This window comes from Tauraco erythrolophus, chromosome 2, assembly GCF_009769465.1.
Source record: "Tauraco erythrolophus isolate bTauEry1 chromosome 2, bTauEry1.pri, whole genome shotgun sequence".
NCBI classification, from domain to species: domain Eukaryota; kingdom Metazoa; phylum Chordata; class Aves; order Musophagiformes; family Musophagidae; genus Tauraco; species Tauraco erythrolophus.
In genome coordinates this window covers 120,528,920-120,546,949 of record NC_141466.1, presented here as the reverse complement: position 1 = coordinate 120,546,949, position 18,030 = coordinate 120,528,920, and the positions used below count along the sequence as shown (strand labels likewise).

Genomic DNA, 18,030 nt, shown 5'->3' with positions numbered 1-18,030 from the left:
ATGCTCAACTGGTTATTCAGGTGTCTCAGTGCAGCTGCTCCTTGGATTTGACATGAAGCCTTGTCTCCCATGAGAGGCCTATAAATACTGTTTCTTAAGGTGCTGAGTGGATGAGCAGTGCAGTCTGGGTCATGGGCCTGACCAAGGCTTCTCCCAGCACAATTGAGCTGTGCCTCTGTCCCTCTATGAAGAGTCTCCTTCCCCAGAGCACTAGTCTGGCAGGGCCTAGGGACTATTTAGAGTAGGGGTGGGGAAGCGAGCAGAGGATTTTAAGGATTCCAGTTAGGACAGAACAGCTCAAGAGTTGCTCTCCCTGTCTGATTTTCCTAATGGAGCTGCTCACTCTTGAGTAGTGGCCGAGAGATAACACTTCCAAAAACAAGCCCTAGGTAACACTAGAGGTTTGCCTAGCCCCATCTCTGACAGAAGCCAGAAAGCAAATACTTAGGGAAGAATACAGGAACAGGATAAATGCCCAGAGCATTGCTGTATTGCTCTCTCAGCCAAAGCCAAGGAACCTCCCTGAGCTTGCCCACACCCTCTGTGGAGCATCCCTCCTTGTGACAGCCCAGCTTCCCTCATGGCCCTTGTACTCAGGGCTGCCTCCAAGGCAAAGAAAGAGACTCAGCTGTCATCTGCCAAGGCAGAAAAAGCATGCCTAGATCAGTCACAGCCTCCAGCTATCTCCTGGCACTGTCCCAGGGCTGAGGAACCCCTCTGCCCTGGCAGGCTGGGACTTAAAGGCAGTGGCTGAGTTTTAGCTCACAGTCAATAGATCCACTTTTGTTCTTGAACCAACAACAGCCTGAGCTATTTTTAAGCCCTCTTCTTTGTATTGACTTTGTCTGGCCTCTGCTTTGCTACCCTGACCCACTCAGGCTTGTCTAGTCTCTTGTACAGTACTCTCCATAGCCCTCAAAATTCTATGAGTCCTTTCACAGCTAGTGGCAACCAGAGTCCCCACACAAATACCCTCTGCTCTGCACAGAGCAAGGCACGAGCACCATGACAATGATGCATCCTCCATGCAGAGGGTAACGCCCTGGGCAGGTCAATAAATTTAGTGTTTGCTATGTGAATGCTTAGCTTTGTGGCCTTTTGTACAACTTACTTTGGCAAGAGCAGTACTCATTGCCAGTGTGTGAAGGCCAACAAGGAAGGCAAGATGATGCAGTTCACTTACCATGTCTTCTGGTCTCCTCTGAAGAAGTGCAGTGCTGAGTAGGGGTCACCAACCCTGCCCCAAGCCTTGGAGGCTCGAATTGGAAGAAGGCTCTTCCCTCAGCCCCTCTGTCGGGCTCACTGAAGAGGCAATAATCTGGCAACAGGTTTGTTTGGATCCTAGGCTCAGGCTTTAGGAGGGCCAGAGCCTCCTAGAGCCCAAGAGGAGCTGTAGGGAATAAAAGTTCAGCAACAGTTGGGGGAGGCTACTGAAATACAAAGCAGACTGGAGATGGCAGGAGGTGCTGTAATACTGCAAACATTTTAATGCCACAACACAGCTTTCCTGCTCAGGTGAGCCAGATGCAGGAACCTGCAAGCCCTCCTGCCCTGGCTTTCCAGTCATAATAGTACAGCCCAAACAGCAACCCTCTGCAGAGAGGGAGCATCCACACCACCACCAAACATGTTGCCAGAGTGCAGGCAGCTCCAGTGGGATGGCTGCCCTGGGACAGACCTGACTTACAACAGCACGCTGCCACTGAGAAAGGCACCAAAGCTGGTGCTTTCAGTAGGAAAATTCAGCTGTCCACAGGACCAACTCGTTTCTCTGTTTTCCACTTTCTACCCAGGAAAATCCTGGCAAGACAGGGATGACAAGGCTGATTTCCCAACCCAGCCATACCTCCCCTTCTGCACCTGACAAACCCCAGCCAGGACCAGAGGCAGGGCTGCCACAGCAGGCACCCCATCACCCATTCAGAGACACCGGTGTGATTTTTCCGATGAGCTGCTTCAGAGCTGAGGCTTGCACCTCCAACAGCTGGTTCTTCTCCTCAGTGCTTTTCTGCTTCAGCTCAGCTGCCTGCAGGGCCATTGCAAAGCCTCTGTTCTCCTCATGGAGTTCTTCGATCCACAGTTCGTTCCTGGAGAGTTGGGCCTGCAGCAGGGACAGGAGGCTTAGGGTTCATCATCCCCATGCAGGAGTCCCAGCCAGGCAGCGACACGCAGCACTAACCCCTCTTGCACTCGCTTGGGTGTCTTTAAGGTGAGCTGCCTTTTCTGCCAGCACAGCTTTGGCACTCCTCAGGCTGTGCTCCAGCCCCTCTGCCTGCTCCACAGCTGCCTGCAGCAGATGCTCGTGTTCCTCCTGCAGTGGACAACTAAGTCTGATGTTGGGTTGTCCCAGCACTCGCCTGATCCCTGGCAATCCTGGACCATGCACTTCCCCAGGGTCCTGCTCACAGACCTTCACACTCCCTGAAGGAGCCGGGGGAGCATGGGGGGATTGGTGGAGACAGTCCAGCATACAAAGAGCAGTGGGACAAGTGTCTGGAGCAGTACAACCTTCCCTAGATCAGCACCAACCAGCGTTAAGACAAGGCACAGCTTTCCCAGCAATGTTTTCTCTAAAAACAAGCTAATGGCCTCCCCTCTTTCAGCTATGTCCAGAAAAGCCCAAGGAGAGACATAGTTTCCTTGGATGCAGTTGTTGGGTCTGCTCATTTTAATTCCTTAGGTTATAATTTGCTGCATCTTTGCCCAGGTTAGTTTAATTGAATCAGTGTCCTGAAACAAAAGACAAACTCACCAAAACCCAACACCTTGTTACTCAGTGCCCTAGAAATAAAATCACCCTAGAAATAAAACCACCCTGCTCTGTGCAGCCTACATCTCCACATAGAGGGCTCAAACTTTCTTTCCCCAGCCTGAGCCAACACAGAGTATCTCCCTCTAGGTATGAGGTATTTGGTCTGGGGTAGGTGGATTAGAGCAGGGAGGGGTCCTGTTTGAGTGCAGGGCAGCGACTGGGATCATGAGGAATGAAAATTGCAGCTGAATTTGAAGTTCAAGTGCATTTTCCATGTGGGCTCAATATATAGCATCTTCCACTCAAACGCCTGGTGCCTTCCACCACAGCTGTCTTCCAGGCTGGCAGTCCTCTCTCCCCAGTACCCTTGACTGAGCTCCTGCAATCCCCTGCTTACCTGGGTCCTGATCAGCTGCCTGCAGGTCTGCTCAGCCTGCCGGTGAAAGTTTTCCTGGAGCTGCTGAACCTTGCACTGTTCCTCTCTCAAGCTGGTTTGCAGCTGCTCAAACTGTTCCTTTGGCACCATGTTCTTCATCTGAGCCTTGGCCTGCTGCAACTCCAGAGCGTGCCTAGTCTGGGCCAGCCTCAGGCTTGCTTTGGCTTCTAAGAGCTGTAACACAGAAAGGCCGATAGCTGGTTACAGCTTTGTGCTAGCAATGGGACAGGCCCAGGGTGTGCTGCAGGTGAGGAGAGAGGTTAGGAAGCATGCTCAGCCCCCGCCTCGGCTCTCATGCCAGCATGGCCACAGCAGAGCAGCAGGACTATGGAAGTGGTGCTTGCTGGGCAGCCTACAAAGCCGGGGATGGAGATCACTGAGAGCTCCAGGAGAAACAGGGACCTATTGCAGAGAGATGCTCCCCTTGCTGAGCAGCTAGGAGCAGGAGTTGCTGCAGGGATCCTCTAGCAGGAAGTCCTAGCACCAAGGGCCCCAATGGCAGGAGGCAGAGGGGGCTGCTCACCTGCATTTGTTCTTAGATACATCCCAAGCAAGCTGGGCTTCAATCTCTGCCTGTACTACATGTCCCCTGCTTCCTGCTACCAGCAAAGGGCCAACCTGGTACTGGGAAACAGGTCTGCTTTGCCCTAGGGCTACCTAGGTGTGGCTGGCATGAGCAAGCTGTACTCTGGAAAGCCAGTCCTCGAGCCTGTCCCCAAGGCAGAAGGCAGGAGAGGGATATTAACACATTTGGCAGTTTCTCACATTGGCTTTCCTCTACCCTAGTGGTCCTTGTTCCTCAGCTCTGAGCACTTCATTTCCCTCCCCTCAGACATGGCCTGCCTAGCCCCTGTTATCCCTGCCCAGCCCCTACCTGATCCTGCCACTCCTCTAGCTCCTCTGTCAGCTGAGCCATGGCGAACCACAGCTCCAGGCACTCCTGTGTGAGTAACTCCACTCGGCCTCCACCTCCTCTGCCCAGCCAGTCTGCACAGGACAAGGACAGAGGGGATACCACAGGGGCAGCTGTAAGCAAGGACCTGTCCCAAACTGCACCTGAACTGGCTTCAGACATATCTGAGTGGCAGGGTGAGTCCTCTGTCCTCCACAAAGAGGACGAGGACGGTCTTTTCTGCCTGGGCAGGGTGTCCAATACAGCCTCAAGCAGGACAGTACCAACATCACAGGGACTACTCAGCAGCCTGCCACCCTACCACCAACCGAATGACACCTACCTTCTCCTGGGAGGCCCTGAGCTGCTGCCGGAGCAGCTCCATCTCCATCCAACATGCTGCATGCTGCTGGTGGTGCTCCAGCCTCGTGGCCACCTCTGCTCCCTGTAGCCACCCAGTCTCCACAAGCCTCTGGCTCCACAGGTGGACAGTGCTAGGGCCAGCGCTGTGGCCAGCCTTGTGCTCAGTGAGTTCATGGCCCAGCTGACCCTTCTTGACATTTGGGTGGGAGACCTCGCCCTTGCTCTTCTCACTCTGGAAAAGGTTGGAAATAAAAACACAACTCATGCACAGGGGCTTGGGTCAGGAAGAGAGACAACAGAGACTTAACCCATCCCACATTCTCCCCGCTGGGTTTCCACTCAGGAACACCACTGTCACTCCTGGGCCTTGCAGGCATTCAGGACAAGTGCTCTCGTTTCCCAGACTGACCAAAGTCCAGCAGCCGACTTCAAGCACAGCATTCCCACCTAAGAAAACCTGCACAGGTGATAGCCCTGGAAGAGGTCACATGGGAAAGTGGAGCAGGAGGTGACTGGGGTCTGGCTGTACAGATGTGTAACAGAAATATTAAGATTGGTAAGAATACAGTACAAATGGAAACGTGTCTGTGTGCACGTGTGAAAGCACTAGACAAAAGAGCAGAGTAAGGCCTGTATTGACACTGAAGGGTACAATCTCCCAGACATTGCTCCTCCTGTGTGTTCTCACCAGCCCCAGCAGTAATGCTGAGCAAGGTGAAGGTTCTGGCCTGTGCTCTGACCAAACCACAGCACAGACAACATGTCAGCAGAAAGCCTGCACCTAACAGCAAGGCAGCATCACAGCCATTGCCTCATTCCTCTGCTAGCTTTCCAGGAAAACAGGCAACCAATACAGCTTTCCTCCAAAGGAGGAAAAGCAGACAGTGGCCAGCAGGTTTGTGGGTGGAGGTTAAAGGAAGCTGAAGTCAGCAAAATCGCTGGGAGAAAGTGCAAGCAGGTAAAGTCAACCTCATCAGAGATTTTGTAGTAACACCTTCCCTTCTGTAAGACCTTCACTGGCTTTTGTCCCGCAAGTTTTCCCTACTTGACAAGCTACAAAATGAAGCTGGTTCCTCAAAGCGAGACTGGGTTTGAATGTTTGAAACAAACATTCCCATTCTCCTCCATAAGCACATGCAGTTTTTGTCCTCCAAAATCCTTCAGCCAAGAGCCTGTCAGTTAGTGTTAACGACTTCTTACCGATGCTGTTAACTCCGCCATTTCAGCCAGCTCCTCCACCTTCTCTCTGCCCAACTCACTCATGTGTCTTCTGTTGGGAAGAGGGATACAATCAGCTTCAGGCCAGAGAGCAGCAAACCACGACCCCTAGAGAAGGGCCTCATTTCAGAGAGCCACGCATCTGATTCCGGCCTGCAACAGGAAGCAAAGCCAGGCCAAAACGATACGGTCCTGAGTTGATTGAGGAGTGAGTCAGGTGTCTCTGCCCAGCCCAGGGCAGACAGCTGGGGACATCCAAAGTCCTGCAACATTGTCAGAGGCCTAAAAATCAGGGGACGGAGAACAGTGCGAGAGCCAGCTTAGCAGACTCTTGGGACGACCACACCAGAAACCTGGCTCTCCTTGGATTTATGGCTCGGTGGGTGACCCCACTACCTATCCCAAGCTTCCTAAGGCAGCAGCAGGCCATTGGCCAAAAGGTTTGCATAGCAAAGAAGCCCATCCTTTCCTCCCTGAGCACACCCATTCCTGTAGTCTTCCCCAAACCTGGCTCTGGATCCTGCGCTCTGGCCTGCCCAAGCCTTTGGCTGGCCAAGCCTGTCCCAGCGCTGGCTGCTTTTGCGTGGAGCAAAGGGTGTGAGAGTGTTGGCTTGCTCAGAAACAAGAAAACAAAAGGCAGGTTGAGCCAGCTGAAATCTGGTCGATGTATTGGAGTGGCTGTTCCTTTCACAAGCATTAGCTATCCACCCATTTGCCAGCCTCCCACAGCTGGCTCCTGTCTTACCCATCGTTTTTGCTGACGTTCTCCTTTCCTAGCCCCAGATCTTGCTGGAGTCTCCCAAGTTGACTTTTCAGTAAGCTGTTCTCCTCCAGCAGCCAGCACAGCTCTCTCCTGCAGGGAGAGACAGCAGAGTAAAAAAAACCATGCAAAAGCCCAGTTTGCACTTGGCATCCTACACTGGCTCTCTGCTCTATTCTCATTTGGTTTGAAAGGACAGCAAGAACTAAAGAAATCTGAGAAACAACCATGCAATAACTCACACAAGACATGCAGGGACAATCAACAGACATTGGTGGAGAAGGAGCAGGTCTACAAGGGAATGGAAATAAAGGGGAATAAGGACAAATAGCCTCAGACTCTGAATTTGTGTGCCTTCCAGCTGGCTGAAAGTATTCTGCAGGCCTGCCAAGGAGTGGAGACAAAGTGATTTGGCTTATCAAGACACACCAAGACTTCATTACAGGATAACCAGGTGGTAAGCCCAATCCCTCAACTGCAATAGAGCCACATCTGGAGAAGTCAGTGTAATTTAACATCTTTGTCGGCAACATGGACAGTGGGATCAAGTGCACCCTCAGCAAATTTGCAGACGACACCAAGTTGTGTGGTGTTGTGGACACGCTGGAGAGAAGGGATGCCATCCAGAGGGACCTGGACAGGCTGGAGAGGTGGGCCTGTGAGAACCTCATGAAGTTTAACAAGGCCAAGTGCAAGGTCCTGCCTGTGGGTCGGGGCAATGCCAAGCACAAACACCGGCTGGGCGGAGAATGGATTGAGAGCAGCATGAAGGAGAAGGACTTGGGGGTGTTGGTTGGTGAGAAGCTCAACATGAGCCGGCACTGTGCACTGGCAGCCCAGAAAGCCAACCATGTTCTGTGTTGCATCAAAAGAAGTGTGGCCAGCAGGTCAAGGGAGGTGATTCTGCCCCTCTACTCTGCTCTCGTGAGACCCCACCTGGAATACTGTGTTCAGCTCTGGAGTCCCCAGCACAAGAAGGACATGGAGCTGCTGGAGCGGGTCCAGAGGAGTGCCACGAAGATGATCCGAGGGCTGGAGCACCTCTGCTACGAAGACAGGCTGAGAGAGTTGGGGCTGTTCAGCCTGGAGAAGAGAAGGCTCCGGGGTGATCTTATAGCAGTCTTCCAGTACCTAAAGGGGGCCTATAGGAAAGCTGAAGAGGGACTTTTTACAAGGGTGTGTAGTGATAAGACAAGGGGCAATGGCTTTAAACTGAAAGAGGGGAGATTTAGATCAGATATAAGGAAGAAATTCTTCACTCTGAGGGTAGTGAAACACTGGAACAGGTTGCCCAGAGAAGTTGTAGATGCCCCATCCCTGGAAGTGTTCAAGGCCAGGATGGATGAGGATTTGGGCAACCTGGTGTAGTGGAGGGTTTCCCTGCCCATGGCAGGGGGGTTGGAACTAGATGATCCTTGAGGTCCCTTCCAACCCAAACCATTCTATGATTCTATGATAAGTCAACTTGTTTGTGAGGCCTCCGTGATTGTACAGTACTGGACACAACAGCTACGACCCCAAATCCAAGGTAGACTCTGTGTCTCATTATCCTTCCACTCCTACTGGTACTCCCAGTCTCCCATGAGGCCATGAATACTGGCACTTGCAGAAAGGAACCTCAGTCCTGTGTTAAACAGAGAGTCCTATCCAATAGCTACTGCTAAACGCCAGGTCCACGCAGGGCCCGGATTCCTCAGGGGAAAGCGCAGGAGAACAGACTGTCCATCCTGGCAGGGAGGACAGCATGGCAGTTTGTGACACTGCATGTGGGAGGCAGAGGAGCTGAGTGGGGATGTTCTTCCTCTCTTCTCCAAGCAAGCCGGATGACTAGAGCATGGGCTGTGTGGCGTTTGCTCCCCTGCTTGGCAGGACACTCCTCACAGCAGCTGCTTTCTGAGTCAGTTTTACATCAGGATTCCCATGCCGCCCTTCCTGTGGCATCTCCAACACTCACGTACAAGGCAGAAGAGACGAATGCGTAGTCAGCCGCAGCCACGTGAGCACATCCCAGCTTTCTGATCTCACTCTCACATTTAATGAAAGACAGGCAGGGGACAGCAAGACAGAACACAGCTGCTGTTACAGTGTCTTGGACCACCACATTGTTAAGCAGCCTTGTGTTCCACAAGGCATCTGTTTTTTTTGCAGGAGCAGCACTGTGTTAGTTCCGCAAACTGCCTTTGCCCTCAAACCTGCCACTCTTGAGCTCTGGATTCGTTTTCCAGCCAGCGCACAATGTTTTTGAGCCGCATCAGCTCCAGTTTCACCCTGTTCCTTTCCCTCTCCAGTTCCATTTTGACAGCCTGAATGTCATGTTTCCTCCTATGCTGCTGTGCCACTGTCTCCCAGGGCTTTTTTTTCCTCTTCTCGCTCTCCAGATCAAGTCTGTATGTCCTGACATGCTGCTGTGTCTGCTGTGTGAAGGCAAACCATTTAACTTAGCTCTCTCTGCCTTCTTCCCAAGCACATCTCCTTGTCTATCAAGATTTCATTTCTTCTTGACAAATGCTTTCAGCTTTGGCTCCAGCTTCTAGATTGAGCAGGCCATTTACTGCAACAGATGTTTGCACTGTCTGCATTGGTCCATCCATCACACAATTTTTCATTTCTTCGGTGCTGAGGTTGGAACAGGAGATTGCAGCAGGTCCACCTGCTCATCTAAGTCTTGGGGACCTGCTCCTCTCCCCACAGAGGGCAGCTCTCCAGACACCTTGTCCCTTCCAACACCAGACCCCTCAGCCCCATGATCTCTGCACTATTCCCATTTCATCCTGGTGCTTTTTTTCTTTTTCTTCTCAACAGTCAGCATCTCACACATCTTGACTTGCTCCTCATTAACCTTCTCTTCCGACTTTAGCTGCCTCTTCTTCCATAGAGACACCATGTCCTCTTCCTTCCACTTCTACTGCTGCCTCTCCTGGGCATGCTGCTCTTGAAGGTCTCCCCTCCGAGCCTTTATCATTGGGAAATCACCTCCTCTCACACCAACGTTGCTGCAACAAAGCCTTACAGCTGTCCTGACACTAGCATTCACTCTGTGACAGCTCTTGATTATGCTCAAACTCTGCATCTTTCCTAAAGATAAAAACCATTTCGCTGACCTGGATTCGATAACACAGCTTGAAAAGCTCAGCCAGCCTCAGAACATAGTTTTGCTGGAGAGGCAATGCAAAGTTTTCCTTAGGTGGCAAAGTCAAGGCAATTAGTTAAACATTCCAGAAAGTTCCCACACCATCTTGCATTTCTCAGACTCATCCATTAGATGTTTTCCAACAGCTCTGAAAGTCCCCCACTACAGCCAGTCCTTCTACCATTCACCAGAGATGGTGGTAACACAGCTCAAATGCCTTGTATTCCTGTTTGTTCCCCTGGTCTGCCACAGACTTCAGCCAAGTCACCTCCTTTCTCCCACACCTATCCCATATCTCAGCTCCTCAGCCCTAAAACAGGGATAATCACCTAGCAAAATCCTACACTTGCACATTGCTGAAGGGGACTCTGCTCGGTACAAGCGGCAGTGAAGGAAGGCACAGCAGGGAAGAGGCAGGAGGAAAACCTGGGGGCAGTGGCAGTGTGTGCTGGGAAGCAGGAACAGGGGAAGGCATGGACAGGCAAAGGTTTCCTGTCCAATTCCTCTCCAGTCTCCTCTGCAAGGCCATTCTGGTCCCTGGGGATGCTGCAGAACTGGCACCACAAGCACGGGAAGGGAAGATAAACAGCCACTTAGTTACGACCTTACTTTCCCACAAGACAGTCTGTTTTGGCTATATAGAGAAATTTAAGCCCTTTTTTTGCTGCTTTTAAGACAGCAGATTATGATGATCTAGCAAGCAGAGGCAGGTTTGCTGAAGGACCAAGAAGGAGAGATAATAACAAAACACTGACGAAAGCTCTCTCTCACCATCCTGAGATACAATCTCTGCTGGGCACTGCTTCTGACATAAGCTTGTGGAACATGCAGGGAAACTTAGTGTCTTGAAATAAAAGCATTCATGTAAAGGGAGTTCAGATGTTTCACTTGGAAAAGCTGCAGCCCTGCAATACTGCCCTGATTGTCTTCCACATTAAAGCAGCTCTCCAGTCCCGTTAGAAATCATCCCAGCCTACCCTGGTATGAGCAGGGGATGCACACCTAGTCTCCCACTTAGCCCCAGAAAAAGAATGGTGCAAGACCTCAAGCTTTCTCTGTCCCTGCGCTGTGTCCTCGGCTCTTCTCCCTCCTGGTCCAGCTGCTGCTCTGGATGGCAAATGTCTCCGCTGTGCCGTTGTCGCACCCTGGCCCGCACCATCTCAAACCTCTCCTCCTGCTCCAGGTTCCACACACATTTTTGCTCTTTCAGGCTATCAATTACAGCCTGGTACTTTGCAACTGTTTCTTCCAGGTCTCTTTTCTGGTTTTCCATCTTGTGCATCTCAGCCCTGAAGCTTTCCTTACTGTCCTTCCTCTCTCTCTCCAAGTTTTTCCTCATTAACTCGATTTCCTCCTCATAATAGTTTATCTGTTGGGATAAGACAGGATTTGGATATTAGCATCATGCTCCTGAGAGCTCCCCACTCCTCTCATTGCTCTGACACAGATTGGTCTACTGGTCCCTTTCAACGAGGGACACTCTTCAGGCAGTTCTGGTTGCTGCTGAACTTAGGGCAATAATCAGTCTCACGCAGCAGCCTCTAACAAGCAGATATCGGTGGGTCCCAGCTCTTCCCAGCGCGCAGCGCGGCTCTCACCTTTCTCTTTATTTGCAAGGGACCGCAGAGAGGAGCAGGGAGAGGCCAGGGCATCATCCGCCACTGCTCCTCATATCCTTCCCCCACCCCGCAGAGTGGTCCCTTTTCCAAGACGTGGTGGTGAGTAGCTACTGCTCCCTGTGGCTCTCCCTGTGAACGCTAGAAACTCCAGGATTTGATGAGCACAAAGGCAGAACTTGATGAAGCAGGCAGAAGATCTGCAAGCAGCTTTGTGCTGCTTGAGCTGTTTGTCACTTGTGTGGCAGTTTAGGATTTACTCTTGTGCTGCAATGGAAACCCAGCAAGCATCCCCGACCTCTCAGCTCTGCAGCAAAAGGAGGAGTGAAGGTGGAAAATGAGGCCTCTCATATGAACACTCACTGCTGTCTAAAGGGAGGGCTGGGCTCACACTGTCACCTTAGGGCAAGTAGGTTAAAGGTGTGCTGCAAGCCCAGGGAGACAGGGCTCTGATAACCCCCCCATGCCTTCAGGAGACACCTGGCTGCTTCTCCTCTTGGTCTTGTTGCTGGTTTTACTGTGACAGCAATACTGAGTAGGGTCAATCTCTGCTTCCCCATAAGGAGCAAGACCCACACAAACATTTTGCAAGGTGACACGAGATTTCCACAAAGCCTTTGCCAGCCAGTGAGGGCTCCAAACCCTCCTGCCAGCTAAGATGGGCTGGGGAAGCACATGCAATAATGCCAGCAGATAGACAAGGAACCACCCTGCTCCCCAGCCTGAACTCTCCAGCAACTCTCCTGGAGCAGATGCCCCATCAGCCATAAGCAGGGTGCTTACCAAGCAGTTGTGCCAAGATGTCAGGACTTCTCCCACCCCTCTCACCTTGGTTTCCAGCTGCACCTTCAGGTCCCACAGCTGCTCTTGGAGCTGCTCCATTGAGAGTGATGTCTCTGTGTACACAGAAGTGGGAACCAGAGGGCTGGGAGAGTGGCACACTGGCAGAGAAGAGCCCTGTGAGGACAGGCCTACAAGACAGGACAGGCCTGGCCGTCCTGATCAGGATGGCTGCAGTTTCATTGACTCAAGTCTATACAACCCCAAAAGATGGAGATCCCTCATCTGTCTGGAAACCAGTCCCAGGGCTGCATCACTCTTGTGGGCCAGAAGCTTTTTCCCTAATGCTCAACCTGAATCTTCCAACCCACAGTTTGGGGCTGGTTCCTTTTTATTATATTGTTTCCTCAAGAGTGAAAATCTGTCTTCACTCCCAGCTGCCTAGTCCACAGGTCACCATCTCCAGCTCTTGAGTTGGAAGAGCCTCCTTCCCTCCATCTCCCTCCTCCTCACCACCCATCAGCCCCTTCTTTCCTACCACGTCTGCCCAGTGCCAGAACCAGCAGCAGCAGCTCAGGCACAACAAGCCACCCCACTGATCCAGAGAGAATCTTGTTCTTGCTGAAAAGATGGAGAGGCACCAACCTCTCCTGCATTTTAGCATTTCACCTCCTGCTGCCAGCCCTCTCTCAGCCTTGCTGTCCTGCAGCTGGAGACGCAGTCTTTCCAGCTCCCTCCGCAGCACTCCATTCTGGTCCCACAGCACCTGAAGCAGAGACTGGTGACAATGTGGCTACAAAGCTCCCCAGGGCTGCAGAGAACCGAGTGCTCAAAGCTTCCGGCAGCCATGTGCACTCAGCGTCTCTTGCAGCATGAAGAGCAGAGCCCTCTCACCAGCACGGTCAGAGAATAAGTCAGGGGGATTTTCCTCCATCCCAAACAAGCAGAGATGAGAGATTTTGGAAGAGCCAGGGAAGAAATACAAGCCCAGATTACTGCGACCACTATTAAAAAAACCATCATTAGACACTATAAAGCACAAAGAGCCACAAGCAACTGCCCCTGCATGCAAAAGCACACAACACCAGGCACTTCTGCAGACACCTTGAAGGGCCGGACCTCCCAAGACCCCTCCTGACCTAAACAAAACCATTGCTAGCAACCAACACACAAGAAACACCATGATCTCAGCACGATCCCTCGCACAGCCCAGAGGTTTGTGTCTACATCCTCGAGACACTTCTGTGGGCATCTGGGTTAGCCGACAAGCACTACTGCACACAGACAAAGCAGCAGCAGGATTTACTGTGAAGCAAGTCCCATAAGCAATGTTGCCACAAGGGAACATTTCTAGGTTGCAGAAGGAATAAAGTGAGGCGAGGAGGTGCTGATCCCATGGGAAGCAGAGCACGAGGCAGGTCTTGCTGTCTGCTTAGCACGGAGACACCCTCAGAGGCCAGCACAGGAGTTTATCCCATCTCAGTGCCAACATTAACCCGCAGCAAGGGGTCCCACAGCTGAACATCACACTATGAGCCACCACACCAGTGCAATGAGCCACTTCCATGAGGGTGCTTGGAGCTGGGCAACTGCTTGTTTCACATTACACTCTCCATCCCATACCGGAAGCAACAGCGTACAAGGCATCCTGCCTCCCTCTGGACTGTCCACTTTGAGAAGACATCAAATTATATCCCACATGCTGCCACCCAGGAAACTGATGGGCTGCAAGAAACTATGAACTAGGCTACTCCCAAAGTTCCAAATTAATAAATATTATTGAGCGGATGTAGACAAATGCAAACCCAGTTTGTTTAATATCCACTCTAAACAGGACAGCAGAGGAGGAGGGGGCCTGACAGCGTTCACCAAGGGTAAAGGACAAACCCCAGCAGGTGCTTTCACAGGGGCAGATGAAGCCTGAGGGCTGAACCTCCCTATCCATCAGCATTCTCACGGACAACTCTGAGGCTGCTCAATGGGAGGAAAAATTGCAGCGTTGAGCATCTTCAACCCTCTGGTGCCACCTGGAGCAATGCTGCACTGGATAGTGCTCCAGCACGTTTGCCTTTAATTACAGCTTCAAGGGGGCCTGTCTGCTGCATCTGTGAAACAACTTTGCTGAAAATGCAGATTTCGGACCCTGCTGGGAGGATTTGGTAAGTCACCATCTCTACTCAGTAGTGTTCCCCAGTCACATACAGCACTTGGAAACAAACAAGCAATGCAATAAGGACAGGACTCAGGAGCCAAGGCACAGAGCACCAAGCAACTGATGACATGCAAGAGATACAAATCACTTAAAAACAAGAGAAGGGAAACAGAGGCTGCGCTCACGTCACAGAGAGCCCAAAGCTCTGGGTAAGAGCACAGCACTCTCCAGGAGGTACACCACCAATGCCTGGACGACACACACACCAGGTACCTGGACGACACACACACCAGGTACCTGGACAAGCTCACCTTGACTCTCTAGCAGAGTCCAGCAGCAACAAGTTTTGAAGAGGTTGTTAAAGTGGGGCAAGAAGAAGGAAGAGAAAAACAAAAAGATAGGAGAATTTAGCTGATAACAAGGAAGAACTTTCCTTGGAAGATGCTTTCCAAGGAAGAACAGCTTTCTCCTTGCGTTCAAGAAATGCCACAGAACCCAGTGTGGTCTGTCCTTACACACAGAGCTACATGGTTCCCCAACAAAATGCCCCATGGCTACAGGGTGGCAGGAAGTGAGGAATTTACAACCCACCCCTACTCCACCCTGCCAGTATCCCAGCAAGGGAACCAACTCATGGAAGGCTGCAGGAGCAAGGAGAAAGGCTGCTTTACTGGGGGCACAGCTGCCTCCTGCCAAAGGACTCTGAGCAGGGCAAGAGGGATCCCCCCTCTGCACTCTGATTAGGGCTGCCTCCTTCCTCTCCCCCAAGCCAAAGTGCTCAACAGATGTGCCAAGGAGAGCTGTATTTTCACGACAGCATTGCTGCCCACCCATACCTGGCACTGCTGCTCGTACTCCAGGACAATCTCTGCAAAGCGCTCGCTCTGGTTCAGGAGCTCTGGGCTGTTTGGCTCCACCTGGCCCAGCTGCACAAGCACAGGGAAACACTTCTCATTAAAGAAATTACCACCTCTCCAAACGAAGAGAGAAAAGCTCTACTAAACCACCAGAGTCATGGTGCTACACTCATAGATTCAATGGAAAGGTTCCTATGGACGCCTGTGAGACGGGTCAGGTGCAGAAAGAGGAGGAAAACATTTTTCTTCATGTGTGAAAGACACCAAACTACAGGCAGGCTAGCTTTCTCAAACGGGTCTAACAAGATCCCAGACTCATTTCTTTCCCCAGATCCATTTTACCAGGTGCCTCACTGGAATGGAATACACTAAAACTAACCCTTTACTTTAATACTTGGGAAAAAAAAAAAAAAAAAAAGCTTTTCTTTTCTGGAAACCAAACTCCAAAGTTCTCACTTGAAGACTGCAGATTTGTAGAATTCTCTAAAACTGCAAACTTTCCTCCTCTTTTTTTTTTTTCAGACTTCGGAAGGCCTAAATTAAAAGCCAGTATTTTTTCTTTCCAGGCTATCATTGATGTGCAAGATAGTTGAAAGAGGGGGAGACCATAACAACTGACCCCAAACATGCAAGACTTCGTAGAAAAGGGTCAATCTTTTGATGAGTTCCTGAAAAATTCCTATTTAACCACAACAGAGAAAGAAAGGTTACCTTGTCCTTCACAACATGCTTGAGTTCTTTCTGCAGCTCCAACACCAGCTTCTGAGAGGCCACCAGTTTCTCAGCCATCTTTGTGACCTTGTTTTGCAGCTGTGTCTTCTCCTGCAGACAAAAGGGAGAAGATTCTCTTGATGTCCTCACATCACAGCATGGGTTCAGCAGCTGTGGGCCTCCAGCAGGAAGGTGTAAAACAACTGGCACAACTCAACACAGCTCGCAGGAGACCCTGCTTTGAACAGCGCACTGCTGATACACACCACACGGTCTGGGGTTTGGTTTGCCTCTCCGAAGGACAGATGTAGGAGTGGGTTTTGCAGAGTAAGAGCCAGGCAGCCCCACAGGCTCATCCCTACCTCTTCTTCACAAAACTATGGTTTCCCTCACAGTCAACAAAGGCAGCAAGTCCTGAGCTATCTCCATCTGCATGGAAAATCCCAGGCAGGCAGACACCATCGTTTCTGCTTTTGGCTTGGTCTGTGGCACAATTTTAGCCTCAGCCACCAGGTGTTCTGGTGTTACCAAGGGCCAAAGCATTCCCAACAGACAACATGGGGATTTGACAATGTCATGGCAAGGGAACAAGCTCTGTATTTAATTCAATAGTGTGGATGTGGCTGATGATTCTTCTGCATAGGACTCCTGTCCTTTCCAGCAAGAGCAACACAAACCATCCATCTTTGTCACCACCTCTGCTTTGCCTTCTCTGAAGTGAAGACGTTGCACCCAGGGCAGTTTTACTTACCTTCATTGCATGGTTCAGTCTCCCTTGGAGGCTGGCCTCTTTGCCCTGGAGGAACTGTGTATCAGCCTCCAGCTTCACTTCATGACTGACTGCTCGCTGCAAAAGCATTTCTTTTGCCTCTGTTTCTGCCTGAACATCCCTGGGGAAAAAAAGCAACATGATTGGGGCAGCCAGGGCATGTCCTCAGATGGCCACAAGGTCCAAACGCCCTCTCTCATCATGCAAAAAGCAGGAGACAACAGCTTGGTTGGAGGGTTGCTGGGACTGTAGCATGAGGGGGATTTCCAGGGACTTCACTGCCACTGACACAATGGCAAAAGAAGTGGGAGATTCATAAAGGGAGACTGGGATGGGAGGGAGAGGCTTTGGGTACCCACAGGAAAACCATTTTCCCTACCCCACCAAAAGGACCTCTCCTACTTGAGCTTGCTCTGGGTGTGCTTGAGAGCGACGTACTGCTCGTCCAACTCCCTGCCAAGCTGCAGGCAGCGTCCCTCCACTTTCTCCAAGTCCAGCCTTGCCTTGTCCCTCTCCCTGGCAATCTGCCTTACCCGGATCCTGCAGGCACGGCAAGCAATGCATTAAGAGACATGTCACACACCCCACAGAAGGGCCCTCCTCACAGGGAGCAGCACCCTTACCTGAGGCACTGCAGTTTGTATCCATAGGAGGTGATGGCTGCATGCTGAAGCCCATTCCTGGGGACCATGAATGTGTTGTCCAAAGCTGCAGGCAGCTCTGACAGGCTCACCGGGTCGTCCGTGCTGCTACTCAGCCTCTGCAAAGACAATACAGACTGAAATCGCTTTCTCCCTCTTCTAACAGTGCCAACAGGACTTCTGTTGTTACACCACCTGACCACTTTCTAGTCTTTTGGAGATCCCCACCCACGTCACAGATAGGCTTAGATCACATCCACCTCAGATCTTCCTCAGCCCTGGGGTGGCCAAATCCTACTACCCCATCATGAATCTGATTGCAAGTGCTTCTTCCACCGTGAAAGGCGGCTTGCTGAAGGGCCTTGCTGCTCACTTCAGCCACCGCAACCAGACAAGGCAGCACGAGAGACCTTGAGGATCTCCTTTAAGTTCTTCCGGCGCTCAGATGGCAATAACAAGTTCAGGCTTGGCAAATCTAGTGCCGTTGCCAACGCTGGAGAAGAGATGTGAGCCCACGCAGCTTGGCCAGAAGGACAGACTGCTCTTCTGCACACTTTCCTCTGACGCTGAGGAAAAAAGCAGCAGAGGTAAGTCAGTGGGGCAAAATTGGCAGAAAAAAAAAGACAGCTTTCAATACTGAAAGGAAACTCCAGGGACCCCATCAACACTGGAGAATGTTCTAAAAACAACCCCAAGCTGCTAGGAGGTAGATGTCCTGAGCTGCTCTTAAGGCAGCTACAAGGAGCAGAGGATGACAGGCACAGGCCATGCACTTTGGTCTCCCTACGAACCAAAGAAAATTCAGTATCCACAGAAAGACCAACGTGGAAAGTTACATAGCATCAGAGGGTCTTATGAAAACTGTCAGACGGGGACTGCCAGCTAACATTTTGTTAGATCTAGAAGCTAAAGTCAGGCTGAGGTCAGCTTCAAAGGTAAACGAGATTCAGCCA

At 51.3% G+C, this 18,030-nt stretch overlaps 1 protein-coding gene across 4 annotated transcripts; it reads right to left on the bottom strand.

Moving 5' to 3' along the window:
• Positions 1-1,878: 1,878 nt before the first annotated feature.
• LOC147529314 (ninein-like protein) lies at positions 1,879-17,504 on the bottom strand. 4 transcript variants are annotated; one of them, XM_086630656.1, is made up of 15 exons: positions 17,488-17,504; positions 17,060-17,196; positions 16,839-16,976; positions 16,419-16,557; positions 15,668-15,778; positions 14,936-15,025; positions 12,617-12,713; positions 11,996-12,138; positions 10,595-10,920; positions 6,407-6,514; positions 5,644-5,713; positions 4,424-4,675; positions 3,150-3,362; positions 2,195-2,311; positions 1,879-2,101 (listed from the first exon to the last, which is right to left on the bottom strand). In XM_086630656.1, the coding sequence occupies exons 2-15, from the start codon at positions 17,125-17,127 to the stop codon at positions 1,913-1,915; spliced, it is 2,061 nt and encodes a 686-aa protein (XP_086486782.1). In that variant the 5' UTR covers positions 17,128-17,196; positions 17,488-17,504; the 3' UTR covers positions 1,879-1,912. The 4 variants fall into 4 exon arrangements, with proteins under 4 accessions (XP_086486782.1, XP_086486775.1, XP_086486772.1 ...); XM_086630649.1 differs by lacking the exon at positions 17,488-17,504 and having other exon boundaries at positions 10,784-10,920; positions 17,060-17,170; XM_086630646.1 differs by lacking the exon at positions 17,488-17,504 and having other exon boundaries at positions 5,644-5,710; positions 11,996-12,108; positions 17,060-17,170.
• Positions 17,505-18,030: the final 526 nt, after the last annotated feature.